General features: G+C 41.8%; 1 protein-coding gene across 1 annotated transcript in view; it reads left to right on the top strand.

Annotated features, from left to right (window-relative positions):
- The first annotated feature begins 109 nt into the window (after nt 1-109).
- Nucleotides 110-17,591, top strand: part of RERG (RAS like estrogen regulated growth inhibitor) — a 101,479-nt gene continuing 83,997 nt past the window's right edge. Inside the window, exons 1-2 of the mRNA XM_026037129.1 lie at nt 110-229; nt 1,285-1,516. Of these exons, the coding sequence (XP_025892914.1) occupies nt 1,456-1,516 (61 nt within the window). The 5' untranslated portion in view covers nt 110-229; nt 1,285-1,455. The remainder of the gene's footprint in view (nt 230-1,284; nt 1,517-17,591) is intronic.

The raw sequence follows: 17,591 nt of genomic DNA, 5'->3' as shown, positions 1-17,591 counted from the left end.
GCCGCCGGCGCCGCCCCCGCCGCCGTGGGCGGCACCTGCCGGGGCGCGGAGCGCGGGGAGGCGCGTGCGAGTCTCTCCGTATAGACATATACGTCCGTATATATAGATGTAGCATCTGCGCCTGGCTGCGTGGGCGTGCCGGTGCCGCTGGGCTTGCCTCCCAGGGAGATGCCGGGGACCCGCGTTAGGTGAAGACGCTCCTAAAACGCTTGGCGTTTCTGTCCGCAAGGTGAGTGGGATCTGCTTTTCCGGACGCTAAATGAATCAGGAGGTCGTACAGGATCTCAGGGGTCTATCAGGAACGCTTTGCTACTTAAGGGCTTGTTACTCTTTCCACAGCATGCCCTTCCTTAGAGAAAATTCCTCAGCTTTTGTTTCTGAAATATATTTTGCTGTAGGGCAGGTAACATTAACACAGAAGTTCACGTGTCAGTGTTAGAATTTGTGACTGAATTGGGTGTTTTAGGACAGCGGCAAATCCTCATAACAGGTAACATTCACAAGTAAAGCTCTAACCTTTGTAAAACTGAGACCAAATCTTTAAGATTTTACTCCGGTATTATCATGATCAATGCTGTCATTTTCCACCCAGGATCTTACAGCATTTTACAAAGGCAGGCAATATCACAGTTTACTATCCAGGGAGAGAAATCAAAGCATGGAAGCCTTAAGTGACTTGTTCAAGGTCATGCAGCAAAGCTGTGAATACAGTTAGTTCCGATGTGGCCTGTGAAAACTGCATTGCCAGAAAGCCTGGCATCCCTCTCTAACACCATGGTTTGCTGCATGCTTATATATGTAGGAGCCGAGGAGGACTAGAGAACTTTGAGGTACAGGGTTTTTTGTTTGTTTTTTAGCAGAAGGGACAAGATATGAGTGGTTAAAGATCTTTAAGCAATGGCAGCTGTTGAGATGCTTCTGGAACTGGATGACCTGGGGAAAAACCAGCTCTGTGCAGGCATTATCATTGAAGAGCTGGGGCTTTAAAATACATTCTGCAAAACCTGATTTGTGAAAGTTAAGGCAAAGGTAGTAAATTTTAGCAATATCAGCTTAAAGAAAAAAAAAAACAGAATAAGAACCTTATATGGGGCTGTGGTAGAAGTGATGTGGGATATTGAGGAATTACCCTTTTCAGCACTGCAATGCCAGTGTGACAGTGATAGAGAGAGCTAGAAAAATAAGGTGTGTTTTGCCTGAGCCACACCAAATGTGTCAGTGGTGTTAGGGCAATCTTTAAAGCTAGAAGGTGGCATCAACTATGACAATTCTTCTTTTTTAAAGGTCCTTTGAAGGAGCGCCTGGCCACTTGCTGCTCCGTCCTGGTGCTCCTCTTCCCTCGGCTTGGGATTGACGTCACGATGACACGGTGAAGCCAAAGACAGGAGCTGGGAACTCTTCTCCTGCCTCACTTTTGATAAGCCGGTGAATTTGTCAGCACCCCGTTGCTCCACCATGGCCAAGAGCGCAGAAGTGAAGCTGGCGATCTTTGGTCGAGCTGGCGTGGGCAAGTCAGGTAGGTTTGCTGGCAGGTCTTCTCCTTCTGCTTGTTATCAGGTAGCTTCTTGCTCCCTCTGTGCAGCACTGCCCAGATAAACTCCTTGTACAGAAGGGTTGCTGGAATCTTATTCCTATCAAAGAGGACAGGATACAGCCAGGAGCTCTCTAATCCTTGTTTTCCACACTATTTTTTTCTCCAGATTCTCTAAAATAAACACTTTTTTTTTCCCCAAGCTATTTATATGATTTTTCCCTACACTTGCAGAATAAGATCTTCTGTTAACTATTGGATTTTCTCCAATAAGTATTGATATTTGTAAGTGTTCAATTTGCGAAATTTTAAACTCAAAAATGCATAAGATTTTTTACCCTCAATGTGCTCTTCGTTTTTTCTATTTACTAGGAAAGTAGGAAAATTTATGATGTGTAAAGCTTGCATTTAGAGAGATCTTCTGAGAAATAAACACAGTCTGGTAAATTCATATAGTGGAAACACAAGGGGGAGGCATAAATGTTTAAAATCCATTTCTATAGGCAGCCTACCAGTCGGTCAGACAAATGAGCTCAGTGGGGATGCAGGCTCGCTCCACTCAGTCTGTGGTGCAGCACAAACTTGACAGCTTGGACACCATCATTAGATGTCCTTGTACCACAAGGATGGTAATAAGGAGGTTCGATCAAATCCACTCCCGTGCCAGCGTGGAGTTGTGAGATACCTTTATTTTAAGGAAGCTTCTGCGACGTAAGCCAGGGGATAGAACTTACTTTGAAGAGGACTAGGCTAGACTCTCAACTGCTGTCAGGCAGTTTAGCTTTCCTGGAATCACTTTTATATTAAAAGTGCCAAGGTTCTGCCTATAAACAGCTGTTATTTTTTTTTAGCAAACTTTGGAACCAGTTATTTATGAAAGTGTGTTTACCTAGGAAGTATCATAGCAGAAACAATCAGTGAAATAGCAATGTGAGCCTTCAGGAAAGAAAAGTATATGAGATGCAGATGCCCTTAGAGATTAGACCACTTATACAGAGACAGTGCTAAGTGAGTTCTACCTTTTATGGCTAAAACACCTGAGGGAATGTTGGTGGCATACTTGTAAAGTGAAAACTGCTGCTTTTTCTTCCTACTGCCTTCTCGCCTCCCGTGCCTCATTCATCTTATTACCTGGCAATGTGTTAATAAATCTACTTCTGTATTTCACCATTCCCTCCAACATGCGCAAACAACTTTAGTGGTTCTCCTTTGGGTTGGTCTCCCATTCTGCCGTTGGTTTCTGTGGTGGTCCAGCCTTTTGGCTGGGTTCAGAGTAATGTATGGGGATGTTGAAACGTCTGCTGTAAAACTGACAAAATGAAAGACTCCCCCTGCCCCAGTATTTCTAAGCACCTGAGACTTTATGTTTTAAAATATAAAACCACCATGTTCAATTAAACTGGCTTGCCAGCAAATAGCAGAGTGGGTCCTTTTTACTTGTTGCATCCTCCCTGTGGATTTCACTACACTAAAAATTTCTTCCTGCAGTCTTGGATCTGGGTAGGAGATCATTTTAAGTAAAAGCCAAGGAGAGCATCCTAGTCCTGCAGGGTCCTTTTCCTTTTATATGGGGCAGAGGGCAAGGGATGCATAGAAATATTGAATAAAATGTCTAAGGTCTCCTCTTTCAGTTAACTGTGACCAAACATGTGAAACAGTGTGGAAACAACAGCTCAAATTAAGAAGGCAGCACAAAAGGCAAATTTAAGGGGGTGGAAGAACTTCCAATTATTATCAGCCACCTCCACAGAACAGCATCCCAGAATTTCCATCTTGCTGTTGAAAATCCTCACATGAACATTCATGTGAAAAGTTCAGTTTCAACAACACAGTTAGTACCAAAGAAATATGGGGCAAACAGGTCAGAAAATATGTAATTGCCTGTAGCCAACAGTAGCAATAATAGAAGTGCTATTTTACATTTGCTAAAAGCAGAGCTGGACACACAGTTATCTTCAGATAAATGGATATTGTGGATAAGTACTACGCTGGGGTAGTGTTGATGGTGGGTTTTTAGCCTGTCCATGTAATTTTCTATCAGTGTAACCAATTTGTCATATGTTTCTGAGATAGGATCCTCTGACCATATATTGCAAGAGTAGGCTTGGCCAGACAGCTAGAAGATAAGCCAGACTCTAGGAGCAAGAATGCAAGGCAGAGTGCTGGAGCAGATGAGATATGTACGAAGAAAAGGACACACTGGGTGATAAATAAGGCCAATGTCATTGCCAGAAAGCCATGCCAAAATATGGTCACTGGCTTGCTTTCTTGGCTCATCATTTGATGAGGAGCTGAGGAGGAGCCAGACATCGGGTTCTTAATCTTTAAGTGGCTTTACCACCTCAAAGCATCTGTGAAGTTACAAACACATACTGTAGTATCCTGGAAAGTGTCCTTTTCCTATTCCTGACCAGTGCTTTGGATCAGTGAATGAAGTGCTGAAGGAAGAAGTGTTGTGCCAGGACAGGACATTTGAAGAATTATAGCTGTCCCCCACACACCATGAAAGTGGAGATTTTACTCCAACTTTTTAACAATTTATTTTTACCATAACTGAGAGCTGATTAAGTACCTGATCTTGTCATTAATGCTAGACATCTGCTTAATTAGGGACAAGACTGCTTGCTATAAGTAGTCCCTTCTGATTAATCCAAAACCAGAGAGGAAAAACCATAACACAGTTCACAGTCAGAATAGCGATAATATCCCAGAGAAGAGCTAAAGCCATGGAAAACAAAACTTTCCTCTACTTTCTAATTGCTTATCAGGTTTCTGTGCTTCAAAAGCTTAGGAACCAAACATGCAGGTACAGCAAATCTGAGTGTCTTTTTTTTTTTTTTTGGCTCATTTCCTTTCTTGCCTCTACCCTGCTTTCCAACTTCCCTTCTCCATTGGAGCGGGCCAACAGTTGACTCGCCTATCCTGTTTTTACCTAGCATAGATCCAAACCTTTCAAATAGAAAAAGAAGAGAGCAAACCAACTCAGAAACACACAGTAAGAGCTGCTTTGAGTGCTTGCTTCAGAATTACACTGTGTAGTAAATCACTGGCCACTTCCACTTTTTCTAGAGCCAGTGCATCTGGTACAAGCTTCCTAACCCTGTCCTGCACAGCAAGCTGGATGCTCCATTTTCCTAGTTGTTAGTGGATAAGCATTGCAGAAACAGTGCTTTAAAACAGCTGAAAAAAAAGCAGATGAGGAGCTATGCTTAAGCCAAGGAGCACTTTGTTGCTTCTTCACTTAGGTGGAGAAAAGAAAAAGAAAAAAAAAAAGAAAAAGGGAGATGTTACGTTGATGGGAAGAGACATTGCTGTGCCTGACTGTGGACAACAGGGCTGCATATACTAATCTTGGAGGAGTGGAGAATTAAAGGACACATTTCTTATACAATGCTGGTTAATTTGCTCTTCAGTTGGAATCCTACAGCTTAATTCCTAAAAGGCAGAATTTCCAAAATAGCTCATTTCAAAAGTACTGTAGTGACCATTAAGATTGAAAGGCTATATTCTGCCATACTCTCACCAGAAATGACATGTGCTCAGAAGCTAAAAATGCATGAATCAAAAGGAGAAAAGAAGGGCATGCACTGGACATCACTGTATGGCTGATGCTTTCCAGCTCGTCAGTGGGATAACTCAGTTAACTATGAATGCTCAGAATACCTCTACTCATGAGGCTTAAAATTTTGGCAAAAAAAAAAAAAAAAAAAAAAAAAGGAATGTCCAGCTGCAGTCTGTGCTATCTGACCTGTTTTTTGCTCTGTATGTGCCAGGCTGTGTATTTCAAGTGTCTTAATTAGCATGTGTGGCTCCTGCAGCCAGGGCAGATGCTGCTGTCCTATGCCTGGAAGGGCTGCAGCCATGGAATGCGACACACAAGCATGTGTGGTTTCTGCTGGTGCTTATGGAGGTGGGAAGGTGCTAAAGCGCCTGTAGCCCCCCTAATAAATACATGCCTGACAGTTAAACGTATTTTCTTATGCCATTACAGGCACAGGGCTGTTGTCACATTTTGATCTAACTCAGTTCCTGAGCTTGGCACGTGGGGTGATCAGTAAAGTGGCACCGGTAGATGCCATCCTGCAAAGATCTTGTCACAGAAGCAAAGCTCTGTGACCAGCTGTGACAGCCACAGTTGTTCTCCCAGCCATCATGCAAGTGCTGAGCAGACACAGATTTCTATCCGCTGGCTTATGCTGCTTTCTCTGGTGAACCCAGGATGGGGGAACTTAACCAGGAGAAAAAAAAAAAGCAAAATCTGTATTTTCTCTTCATTATTTGGAGATATTTCCCAAATAAACTACCAGGGATCACAGGCCTGTCCAAGGGCTGGGAGTGCAGGGAATAGCGCAGAATTCAAACTGTGTTTTCAAACTACATGTTCCTGGGAAAGATGCCCATTGAAAAGTGATTTGCCACCTTGCAAATCCATGATCAGATGTTTTCCGCCCCTAGTTTCATTTCAGGCATTTTAGGGGAGGGCGTATGATTTATTAAGGAGTGATTAAGCTCTCAGCTCTGCTAGTAGGGCAGGGAAAGCTACCACAAGTCCCTGTTGCTCCATCTGATGTTTCTAGGGAGGTTTACTGTAAAAAGGTACCTCTGAAATCCATAAAGTGTGTGGCATCTGCTTTGTTGGTTTGTTTTTCACTGACAGTAGATTGGTGACTTTTAAAAATTATTTTTAAGAACAGTAATGATAGATGAGTAAGCAGTTGTTCGGCGAACAAGTTCCATACCCACTGTATTAATTGTCCTTTATTGTTTGTTTGGTTAAATGCTCATTAGACAGTCCTACTCTTTAAGTTCTCTGGTTTTATCAGTTTACTGTAGGACAGGTTCACTGAAGGTACTGTGAGTCTGCACAAACACACATATACTACTAGGAATGCAAAACAATTAGGCCTCATTGGGTGAGCTTTTCTGACAGTTCCTGCTCCTGCAAACACATCCCTCTGCAGCAGGTAGTATTGCAAGCAACCAGTTGCACTGACACGACTATTCTGCACTTGTGTCCAGTAGATAGATAGATCCCTGCATGGCGAGCAAGTCCTGGGTTCATGGATCAAACAGGTCACTGTTGCCCATAGATGTGTGGTTTTGAGAGCCCTTGCCGTGCCAACAAGGTTGCTGTGGAGGCCCCAGAATGTCTGGTTGTGGTTCATGGGTAAGCAATATGCTGTGCGAGCGGAGTGCCTGCAACTCCTGGGATCAGCACTGACTGCTGGTGCCCAGAGCTGGCCACAAAGAGAAGCCCCACTGGGGCTACCACATCCAGAGATAGGAGGAGCTCTTAGCCATTGGCTACATGGAAGCTCAGTCTTTCTTGGAGCCTATCAAAACTGCACTTGTTAACTCTTGTTATATAAAAACTGAGAAGACTGGACACCAAGAGTTGGGCTACACAGAGAAGCATTTGCCCTTCCTGGCAAGATGGTCCACCTATATCTTTTCCCTCCTCCCTTTACTCCTCTCATCTGCCCATGGTTCACTACTTGTTGGCCCCTAGTATAGACAGCATTCATTCTCGTTGGCTTGACATTCGGTCTTTTTTCTGGCTAGCCATAAAATACAGTGCAGAAGTTCTCCAGCCAAACACCAACAGTGTTGGCTCAAGAAGAGCTATGTTCCCTGTTCCATTTCATTTAACTGTATCTGACACTGAACGTACCTGCGTCCTCTCTGAGCAGCTGGTGGCAGCTGCTAGAGCTAAACCTAGTCCTGCTGTTCCTTGTTTCTGTTTAGGTTGGGCTAAATATAGCCGGCTATTTGATTGCTGGGGAAGGAATGCCAGGACTCAAGATCCGTGCATGCTGCACAGCTTTTTCTCAGCTACCCCCTGCAGCACTTGATTTGATAAGTTATCCAGCTTGCCCCCTTTTGTCTCCAGTGGCTACTTGCAAAGGACATCAGAGAAGCTCAGCTTCTTGGTGGAGTCCCAAGAACCCTTCGCCCGGTTACTGTGAAGCATTGCAGCACCTCGTCTGAAAGGCTGCAGTGCCCTGACAGGGTCACTGAATGCAGTGACGTGTCCCAGGCTACTGCTAGCCCTGATGATCCTTTTCAGAAATGCTCGCTGTCAGAATTTTATCCTTCCCCCCACTCCAGTGTCTGGAATCCCTGCCTACCCTTTGCCTTGCAAATACTTTTTTGCTCCATTCTCATGTCACCCTTTCCTCTCTTCTTCCCAGTTGCAGTACCTCTTCCCTAAAGCCTGTGCAGGCTGGAATCTTCATCTGTGTTCTCAACATACAAACTTTGTATTTACAGCTGCCTCTTCTGCCCCCTCACTTATTGCTTCCTCCCATCCATTTCACATCACCAGCAGCTTCACTGAACTATAAAGATGCACTGGCACTGTGGGTAAAAATGCTACAAGAGCCAGATTAGCTCAGTGGACAGGAGGGATGTGATGCAGCACCAAGCAACCACTCTCAAGGGGTCCCACTGCTGTAGAGACTATTTCCTGCACTGGACTTGGTGGCTGTGACTCCTCTACACATTTTTTGTGTGGAATCAGATTCATGCAAGTAAAGAAGAAAAGCCATGTATTTCTTCACCAAGCTAGCCTCAGTCATAAAAGCAGATAAATTCACCTATTTTGACTTCACAACAGAGCAGAAGAAATAAATAATATATTTCCTAAGCAAACTTTCTTTATCTTTGTGCTACCCTTGAACCTTTTACATTTTCAGCACACAGCACACAAAATAAGTATATATTAAAAACAGCACTACCTAAAAGTGGGACAATGGTTTGGTCTTTAGTTGTGCTGTAGTTTGGGGCTATCATGGCAAGCTGCTGTGTTTGTATCCTATTACCATGCTCTTGGCATGCTCTCCTGTCTAGGGGTGGGTGGAGGGGGGAAGAAGAGAGTGGAAGAACTCACACAAGATGCCACTGGGCAAGGAAACTATGGCTTTTTAATTGATTTGCTGCTTTTAATGCAGCTCAGTGTTTGCTCAGCATTACTGGCAGCATTTTATACTGCTGCTTCAGTGGCAGGAGTTACGAGCATGAGGGAAGCCGCCTGTCAGGCATCCTTCACATCCCACCCTCCCCTGACCCCATGCAGGCTCTGCCAGCTCTTCCTTGTCACCCTACTGGGCACCGCACATCCTGTATTACCAAAACCCCTCAGATTTGGGAGGAAATACCGACTTCCATGCTCTTTGGTGCTGGATCCTCGTGGGAGTGCTGGCTTCACACCTATGACAGCATCACATGATTATTTACCGTGCCTGAATTTGGCCTGCTCTTTGAAGCAGTATTTCTTCCCACTTGCCTCAGATTAAACCAGCTCCCTTTGCTTCATTGACTCATACCTCTTCCTCATACTCCATCCTGGAATCAGAGAAATAGCCAAGGAGGGGGGATACATCTGTTTCTATCGCTTTTTCACAATTCTGAATGGGAAAAGTATTCTTTATGATCATTTCCCACTAGGTACAGCATTCATTCTGCTGGAGTTAGTCTACAGCTGTTAAAGTTTCTAATGGATTTACCATGTATGTGTTAGGAAACGCCATATATTATGCTACTGACACTGTAGATAACTCATTCTGTGCATACAGTATAAAAAGATGAATGGCAAGAGAAGTATGAAGCCCAGGGGAAGGAAGTAGTAGATATAATAAACATATGTGCAGCTTTAAAATGCCATAGAAATTGGCTGGAGTGTCCAACTGTCTTTCCAGAAATGTTAGACAGTAGTCTGATCACAGGAAAGTGAGGGAGTATGTTGAAAATATCAAATCCGTTTTTGCGGATTTGCAAGCACACAGATTTCAGCATTTGCAGGTTGGCTGTTTGGCTTCTCCCCTTGGAAGGTTAGCATAAAGGACGCTGCAGACAAAGGAGAGCAGGAATCTGAGGCAGAAATGCATCACCATGGGGGAAAATGCTTAGATAAGTGATTTGAAAAAGTTTTCAAGCTGGAAGGGTGTATTTGGGCATTGCAAAGGATCTGCTGTCTCAGGGAGGGAATTTCTTTAGCACTGCACTTCAGACTTCCGAAGTATTGTGAGGACAAACTGTTGACATCCAAAGCAGGACTGTGGCCACTCCTCAAGTGGCAGATATGGAAATAGAGGCAAAGACAGGAGGACCTTGCTGTTTGCAAGCTGGAATGGGAGCAGAAACTCTTCTCAGGAATTACCACAGCTTCTTCCCAGCATGTTTCTTCTGGGCCAGGCCTGCCGAGACCCAGCCTGGATGGCCTCCAGGCAGGCAGTGTTACGTAGCATGTGGGCCCCATCTCCCACAGGCTCTGCTGGATCCTTACGGTCCCTTATGGCCTGTCCACTGCTAATAATTATTGACAGGGAAATGAAGTACTAACAGAATTCCCCCTTTCCCCCCACACCCATTAAAAACCCATTTCAGCAAAATTGGCAATCCTGTCTTTACCTCTTTATCCAGTAGGGTTTATTTTTCCTTTGACCTACATGACCACAAGCACAAAGGGAGCTTGTTTTCACATCCTCTCCCCTCTTCATATGATGCTATAAATTGCCATCTATCCCTGAATATATATAACTGTAAAATAAAGTATAAAGTATAAATACTGACTATAAAAAATACTTTATATAAAAGAATCTGCCATAAAGCTGAATAGACCTTCTCTAGAGGGTTGCTTCACCTCTCCTGCAAAAGCAAGGTCCAAATTTTTTGTCAGCGACTTATATCTGTGCCTGCCATGGAAAACAAAAATCCTTCTCCCTTCCATGGATGAAGGTCACTGTGCAAAGTTGTCTACTATGATATTCTGACCTACACAGCAGTTGGCTTGTGCCCTCAAGGTAAAGTGAGAACTTCAAGTCCTGCATTCAGGGTGAGAGAAAGAAAGAAAGAGAGAAAGAAAGAGAGAAAGAGAGAGAGAAAGAGAGAGAGAAAGAGAGAAAGAGAGAGAGAGAGAAAGAGAGAGAGAAAGAGAGAGAGAGAAAGAGAGAAAGAGAGAAAGAGAGAGAGAGAGAAAGAGAGAGAGAAAGAGAGAAAGAGAGAAAGAGAGAAAGAAAAAGTCAAAAATTCAGAGTGGTCTATGTATTTCTTCATCAGAACAGTGCTGCAGAATAAATAGAAATACATTGAAGAGTCACTACAGAAGAATGCAGTATCAGACCCATGGGGAGGAGCAAAAAAAAAAAAAAATTACCCACACTCTGGAAAAAGAGGGCATGGAGTTGCGGTGCCAAAGAAAATACTTTGTATTAACCAACCTCAGTGGCAGAATCTTTGACATCAAGCACTACTGCTTAACCCAATTGGATTTTTGTGGTTACATACACTGGAACTGGTCCTGCTCCAAGCTGAACTTAATAGTGATCCATAGCATGAACTTGTCCCAAAAATCTGTATCGGCTAGATCTATTGCCAGAACATAAATTTCCTGAATTTTTATCTCCAATTAAGAAAACTTGGCCTTTATCTAGAGGGACCATTGTGGGTCACAAGAGATTATAGAAGAGAACTGGAGAGGGAAATCATATTTCCTTAGAAAAATGTTCTTCTGTGACACACATTTTCTTTTTAACTCATTCTGGTAATAAGCGTCTGCTTACCCCAGCTAGTGATCTGGTCAATTAAACTTATTTACAAAACAGGAAATGTGAAGCGGGCTGCCCACTTTTCTTTTTATGCTCTATGCTCTATGCTCTATGCTCTATGCTCTATGCACACAACCACCAACTTCCTTACTGCAGGAGGCAGATGAAGAAAGAAGTCTCCTTCTTTCCTAATCACAGTAAGCAAATGCACTAAAACTCAAGGATACAGAGTCCTGTATCCCAGAAAGTGTAACTGCAGATATGACCCTCCTTCATTCCCAGTCATTCTCTTTGTTTTCTCTGATGACCAAATGGCAAAAATCAGGAGCACAGCAAGTTTCTCAGATAGATGCATTAGTCTGAAAGGTTTAAGGCTTCAAGACAACTTCATCCAGAACCCAGCTTACTCTCTTTTACTTATATATTCATATGTCATGTTGTAGTGATGATTTGGGGATTAATGCCATACTTGGTCACTGGATTGCAAAGGTACAGCTATGTACTAGATACATGGACTTGCCAGAGAAGGAAAACAGAAAAAACAATGGAAGAAAAAGGAGTGTTGTTTTTAGATATATGAAAAGCATAAATAAAAATTCTTCCTGTTAATAGCTGATAGAAGAAGGTTCATTAATAACTACTGTTAAAAAGATGTGAAGATTACTGGTGCAAAAAGCAACCCAGGCTCATTGTCTGCTTGAAATGAAATGAGTAACTAGACTGGATGCTTTAGATATATTAGAAAGGAGATGCCAAGCTATCCTGAGAGCACAGCTTACCACTGTTTTCCATGAGCTCCTGTGACTGATATCATCTCACTGAAAATAAGGCAAGCGCAGACAAAGGAAGAGAGTCAAGATACTACATTTCATGAATGTCTAATGCCTCACCATAATCTCAAATGAGTACATCTTGTGCTTGAAACATCTTTCATTAACATTTAATACAATTAAAACAGTCCATTTCTTATCATGATGCCATGCATCCTCAGTATCATTTTGATAATTCCTCTGGGATGTATTACTGCAGTTTCCAATGTGATATTGAAAAAGAAAAATCCTAATGAAGACAAATACCTCTACTTTAAGTGTGCTTAACATAACTATTTTCTTCATTACTGAATTTAGGAACTAGTACGAAAGACTTGAGCTTTGACTCAGCACCATCACGATATGAACAAATGGAAATCCATGTAGTACTTGGTGCGTACTGAGATGGATCTAGGAACCTGTAATTTAGGAAGTATTTGTACAGTTTGGATAGACCTGCTCAGCAGACTTTCAGGGCTCTAAGGATATGATAATGCAGCATTTCTTTCATTCTCCAGGTTGCAAAAACAGTTGCAGTAAGACCTAAACTGAGAAAAGATTATGATCCCTTCTGATTTCCTAAACTTTGCTCCTCTGTAGAATGAATCAAAAGAGGGATAGCATTATGCTATACGTTTTTCAAGCTAAAGTTTTGTTAAAAATCACTTAATTCCTCAACAATTGTCACCTCTGATGTATAATGATGTATATTAATGTAAAAATAAAGTAATCATTTCCTTGCTTAGTTACCATAGGCATCATCTGTGCAACATACTTGAGGGGAGAGACAGACCCATGAAAAATGCAGAATGCACCTGGATGAATTTAAGTTTAAGCACCTTACAAGTATGAGAAGTATTACAATTTAATATTAGGTCTCTATCCAAAAAACTTATAAAAAAATACACCCCCCTCACCCTCCCCCAGGACAGTCAAGACAGTCATGCCTGGCTCCCACCAGAAATTTCACAGCATTTCTTCAGTTGCCAAAAGCTTACACAGACATCCTTTCCAGGAAGCTGTGAAAATCATAAAACCATCAAGTCTGAGTAACCTGGTTGCAGATTCTGGTGCTGAAAGTATTATTTTCTGTGTCCTACTGCTGAACTGTGAATGGTGACTGGCTGCAAATAGAAGGGACTTAGCAGAAAAGAATGACTTTCACAGCCAAGTACATCACCACTTAGATGCTGCTTTTAGGTTCTACACAGGAGGTAGCTGGCAGTCATGCTGTTCAGAGCTGCAAGAAAAATACAATGACAAAAGGCAGGAGCCAGAAGAGGCTGAGGGAAACATGTCCATGATTACCATCTTGAAGCTTGATTGTGCATTGCCATTTTCTGTTCTTTTCTACTAATACAAGCTGCTTTTTCTGAAGGCTGAAATACTTTTGTGTTTTGCAGCTAGCAAGGCCAGATGAATTGAAAGGACAGGTATTACAGTTTCAAGCATGGGCAGACTAACATCATCATGTGTTTAAAGTATTTAAATCGTAGAGCAATTCCAAGAACACCACACTCACTTTAATGGGCAACTTGAAGGGTCTGGGGCTCTGCATTTTTATAGCATTCTCAGGAAAGATTTTATTTGACATTTCACAATATTTTGAACCTTCTGATTGCTGTCAGATTCCAAACTGTTACGAATCTACACCATCAGCCTGAGCAGTCATACGGGTGGTCTTGGAGATGTCACCCTTCTATTTGGAGAAGGGATTTTTTTGTTTAAGATGAATGTCAACTTCTGGAAGAGAAGAAACGTCTGTATGATGTTCTCTATTTCCCAGTTGGGTTTTAGGCTCTTTAAAAAGTAATGTCCCAATAAAAGTGGTGGCATATACTGTAAGAGAGAAATTCAATTACTGTTTGGCCGGTTAGCTATGTGTCTGGATTGATGACTTTGAGCTGCTCTGTAAAAAGGTTGGAGGAAACGTGCATGAAAGCATGGAGCTGCTCTGTCACTATGGGAGCAAGAAACATCTCATACAATGCCTAATGACTCTTCTGGCTTCAGTTCATCTCTGCTGTTCTCCCAAGGGACAACCACTACCGAGTAGGGACAGCTTTCAGCAGAGGACAAGGGTGTCCAGTGGGGCCAGTGTACTAATGCTTGGACAGATCCCATCACTCAAGGCATTTGTTGTGACTAGGCAGTGGTCCAACAGTTTGCTACCTTGGCGCACCATGACACATACCATTACTAAACAGATCTTCTCATACTGAAGCTTTCTGCCACGTAAGGGATGTAAAGTCTGTCATATGCTTTGCTAGAGGAGGACTTAACACCAAGTAGCTCCAGTATCCAAATCAAAGCTGCTTCCTCAACTTGTTCATGCGAGGCAATGTTGTTTCCTAAGTCTTAGCACAAAGGTGGCACATTTGCCCTTGTTCAACATTAAATCATTCGGAAGGAGCAACAACTAGAAATGGCCTAAAACACGCCATCTACTCAAGGAATTTCTGTAGCAGTCATCTCTTCAGGGCAGAGCTCATCTGAATTTAGACAACTCATGAACCTCTTAAGATTTTATTCCCCAGTAAATAAAGTGTCCACTTACAAGCAATTTGTGTCCTTCAGTGGAAAAGGAGGTCAGAGTACATGACTGCAGTGATCATTTGACTTAAAAAAAAATGTAATCTTGTTGACCTTTATTATATGAAGTTAAAGAACTCTTCCTAGTAACCAAATATAAAATAAATATACTGTGCTGCAGCACAGTATAGATGGGTGCAAGCTGCACAGAGTAAATAAGTTACAGTAATACTGAGTATAACCTCTTCAGTCTTAAGTCAGGGGTCTGCTCTACTAGGACTAGATAGGTCTTCTGCTGTGTATGTGTCTTAACCCAAATGCAACAAGTGAAATCAGTGCTCTGTGTTCATATACTGCCAAACCGAGTTGTGGGGGAAAAAAAAAAAAACCCTCATTAAGAGCAACCCAAGCTTCATACCTCTTCAGTGCAGAGAGTCAGTTTAACACAACTTCCCAAGCCCTCATTCCCAGTTCCACCTAGTCCAGTGTGCTTCAGTTCTGCAGTTTTGTCAGCAACTGCAGTGAGAAAAATCTATTGCCATAGGGAGACTTCAAAGCCAGTTTTGCAGGCCCTTGAGAATCAAACAAAGTTTGAACAAAACCCCTAAAATTCTAGGAGTTTATCCAGATTTGGATTTTTGTTGGTACTTCAGTCGGGAAAAAACAGAAGAAGGCGTGGGTTGGTATGTAATTCTTGATCCCATATGCTGTGATATCTTAATTAAACTGTACCTTTGTTTACTTAAGTCCCTAAGACCTATTTTTAGGGTAGCGTCACCAGTCTATGCAAGTGTTAAGTTAATCATTCTGAGTAGTGTATCTGTGTGAAGCAACCTCCCTTATCCCCCCCAGCATTTGTCTCCATACACAAGAGTTTAAGAGTCTGAAACACCCTGTCTCCAGCACAGGGTTTCTGCATATCATCAGAAGGAAAGTTTGTGCTGCATTTCCACTGCTATTTATATTAGCCTGAGGCATATTCATTTGAAGCCTATGAGTGATAAAAGTCTGATCTCCAACACAGATACAGATCCAGGATGTCACATTATTTTATGTTCTATTAGCATTTGGAAGAACTGTTGCGCAGACAGGAACTAAGCACATGAAAACTTGAATCCTAACTAGTCAGTATTGTCGCTTTCACTAATAGAAGTCAGGATTCCTTCATGTCCAGATGAGATTTTCCAACTGCTAGTCTTTTTAAAGATTTTATAGGATGATACAACAAAAAAAGCTACTAAATATACTTTGAAAAAATATTTAATGGGTATTTTACTTTTTATGAATTTCCATATTTCATAAATGAAGGGATAAGACTTTTCTACAGGCACATTTTAGAGCAATGCCTGAAATGTATTGAGCAATGTGCTTAAATTGAAGAAAAAAGTTCACTTGACTTGTTTAATACAGTATATTTAGTAATTTTCTTCATAGGACATCGGAAGAGAGCATCTCGTAGCATCTTCACAGCTCCAAGGCAATCAGTCTGATATGAAGTGTTATTTGTACATGCAGTGCAAGTTTGCACAAATATCCAAAGATACTTTAAATAATTTTAATTGCTAAAGAGAAGTGTTAGTATCAATACAAGGATGATGGTTTTATTATGTGCACATAAAATACCATTAGAAAGGTTCAGTATATCTATACCAATAGTTCACTAGCAGCATTTCAACATTTTACCTTGAAGTCAGATTGGATTAAAGTTCTAATGTTGCATTCAAATTTTATTGAAAAAAATTAGTCTTCAAAGGAGCCATGGTGAGCTAATTGTTGACAGCAGGAGACTTAGGTCCTAATTTTCTAGAGGCTGCTCTTAATTATGCTGCTGTTTCTCTCATAACCTTGAGAATGTTTCTGTCACTGAGGTTTTTTTGCTCATCATACTATGCTGACATATCAAAACAATTAATCTTACAGAAACACTTGCAGTCCTTGAATAGAAAAAGCCATGTAAATGCAAAATATGGCTTTAAGAGTAAGTTACTGGGGAGAGAGATTGGAAAGGGAGAAGGGAAAGATGTAAGGGAATTCTTGCACTGATGTGATGCATAGTTCTGCAAATATCTGTGCAGCCCTAAGTGCAGCAGGAGTCAAAAAAAGAGAGGTGCTCAAATATGACCGAATTAGGCTTTGCAATCAAGAGGGTGGATAGGAGAGGGAACAGCAGCTTTGCAGGGAGAGACCAAAATAGCTGGGAAAGAGTTGGGAAAGGCACCAGAAGACTTGGGAAAGGAGAAGGCTAAGAAAGGATACAATCAGTGCTTACAAGTCATGAAAGGAGTGGATATAGCAAACAACTGTTCATTAAATCCTATAGTATTTCAGCTAGAGGTCACTTGAAACTGGTATAGAATTGTTTTGAAACAGTTTTTTTAAAGTGTTTGTTTACAGAACAGGTAGTGAAAGCCTGAAGGCAGCTGCTATGGAAGTCTGAAAGTGATAAAATCTGAAATATCAAAAATCTCAAAGTCATGAGAGATGGCAATACTTTTTGTCAGCTTTTGTGACTAAACAAGACAGCAGGGTGCTGTCAGACATATGAATGATCTTATATGCATTCAGCTTCTACAAGTCAAGGGGATTTCTGCAATTAGTCTACATCAAATGTAGGAAGAGTTCCTGAAGTCAGGGAAGAACAAGCATTACAACTCTCACTAGAAGTCCCAGCATTAAGGAATGAATAATGCAACTAAAAAACTGTTTTCCTAGCGAAGGACCGTGACTGTGGTAAGAAGTTCCAAAACTGGTAAGTTGCATCTTAAAGTCTGTCACTAGAATCTCCTGCAGCAGGAGATGGCCACACACACTGACATCTGAGAGAGCAAGTTTTGGCCAGTTGTATCCTAACTTCATGTGATTCTTAACTTGTTGGCTTGTGCTTTACAGTGCTTCTGTCTGGCTTTTAGCAAAAGCACCTTATCTGAAATGTATATATCTGTGGTCTCTAGGACAAGACATAGTTAGACATCTTCCCTTCCTTTCATGAAGGATTTATAGGCAAGGAAAGACAGCCATTTATAGACATGAAGGATTTATAGGCAAGGAAAGACAGCCATCACAACAGATGCTGCTGGACAGAAACATAGGAAAAATAGGCTTATTCGCAGGTTTCAAAAGCCAAGCATTTGACTTTTGAAAGCATAGACTGCTAGCAGTAATTTCTAGAGCACA

The sequence above is a fragment of the Nothoprocta perdicaria genome, unplaced genomic scaffold, assembly GCF_003342845.1.
Source record: "Nothoprocta perdicaria isolate Ctin4 unplaced genomic scaffold, notPer1 scaffold_190, whole genome shotgun sequence".
NCBI lineage: Eukaryota > Metazoa > Chordata > Aves > Tinamiformes > Tinamidae > Nothoprocta > Nothoprocta perdicaria.
The sequence above is the reverse complement of the archived record's forward strand: the minus strand, read 5'-3'. Positions and strand labels throughout refer to the sequence as shown.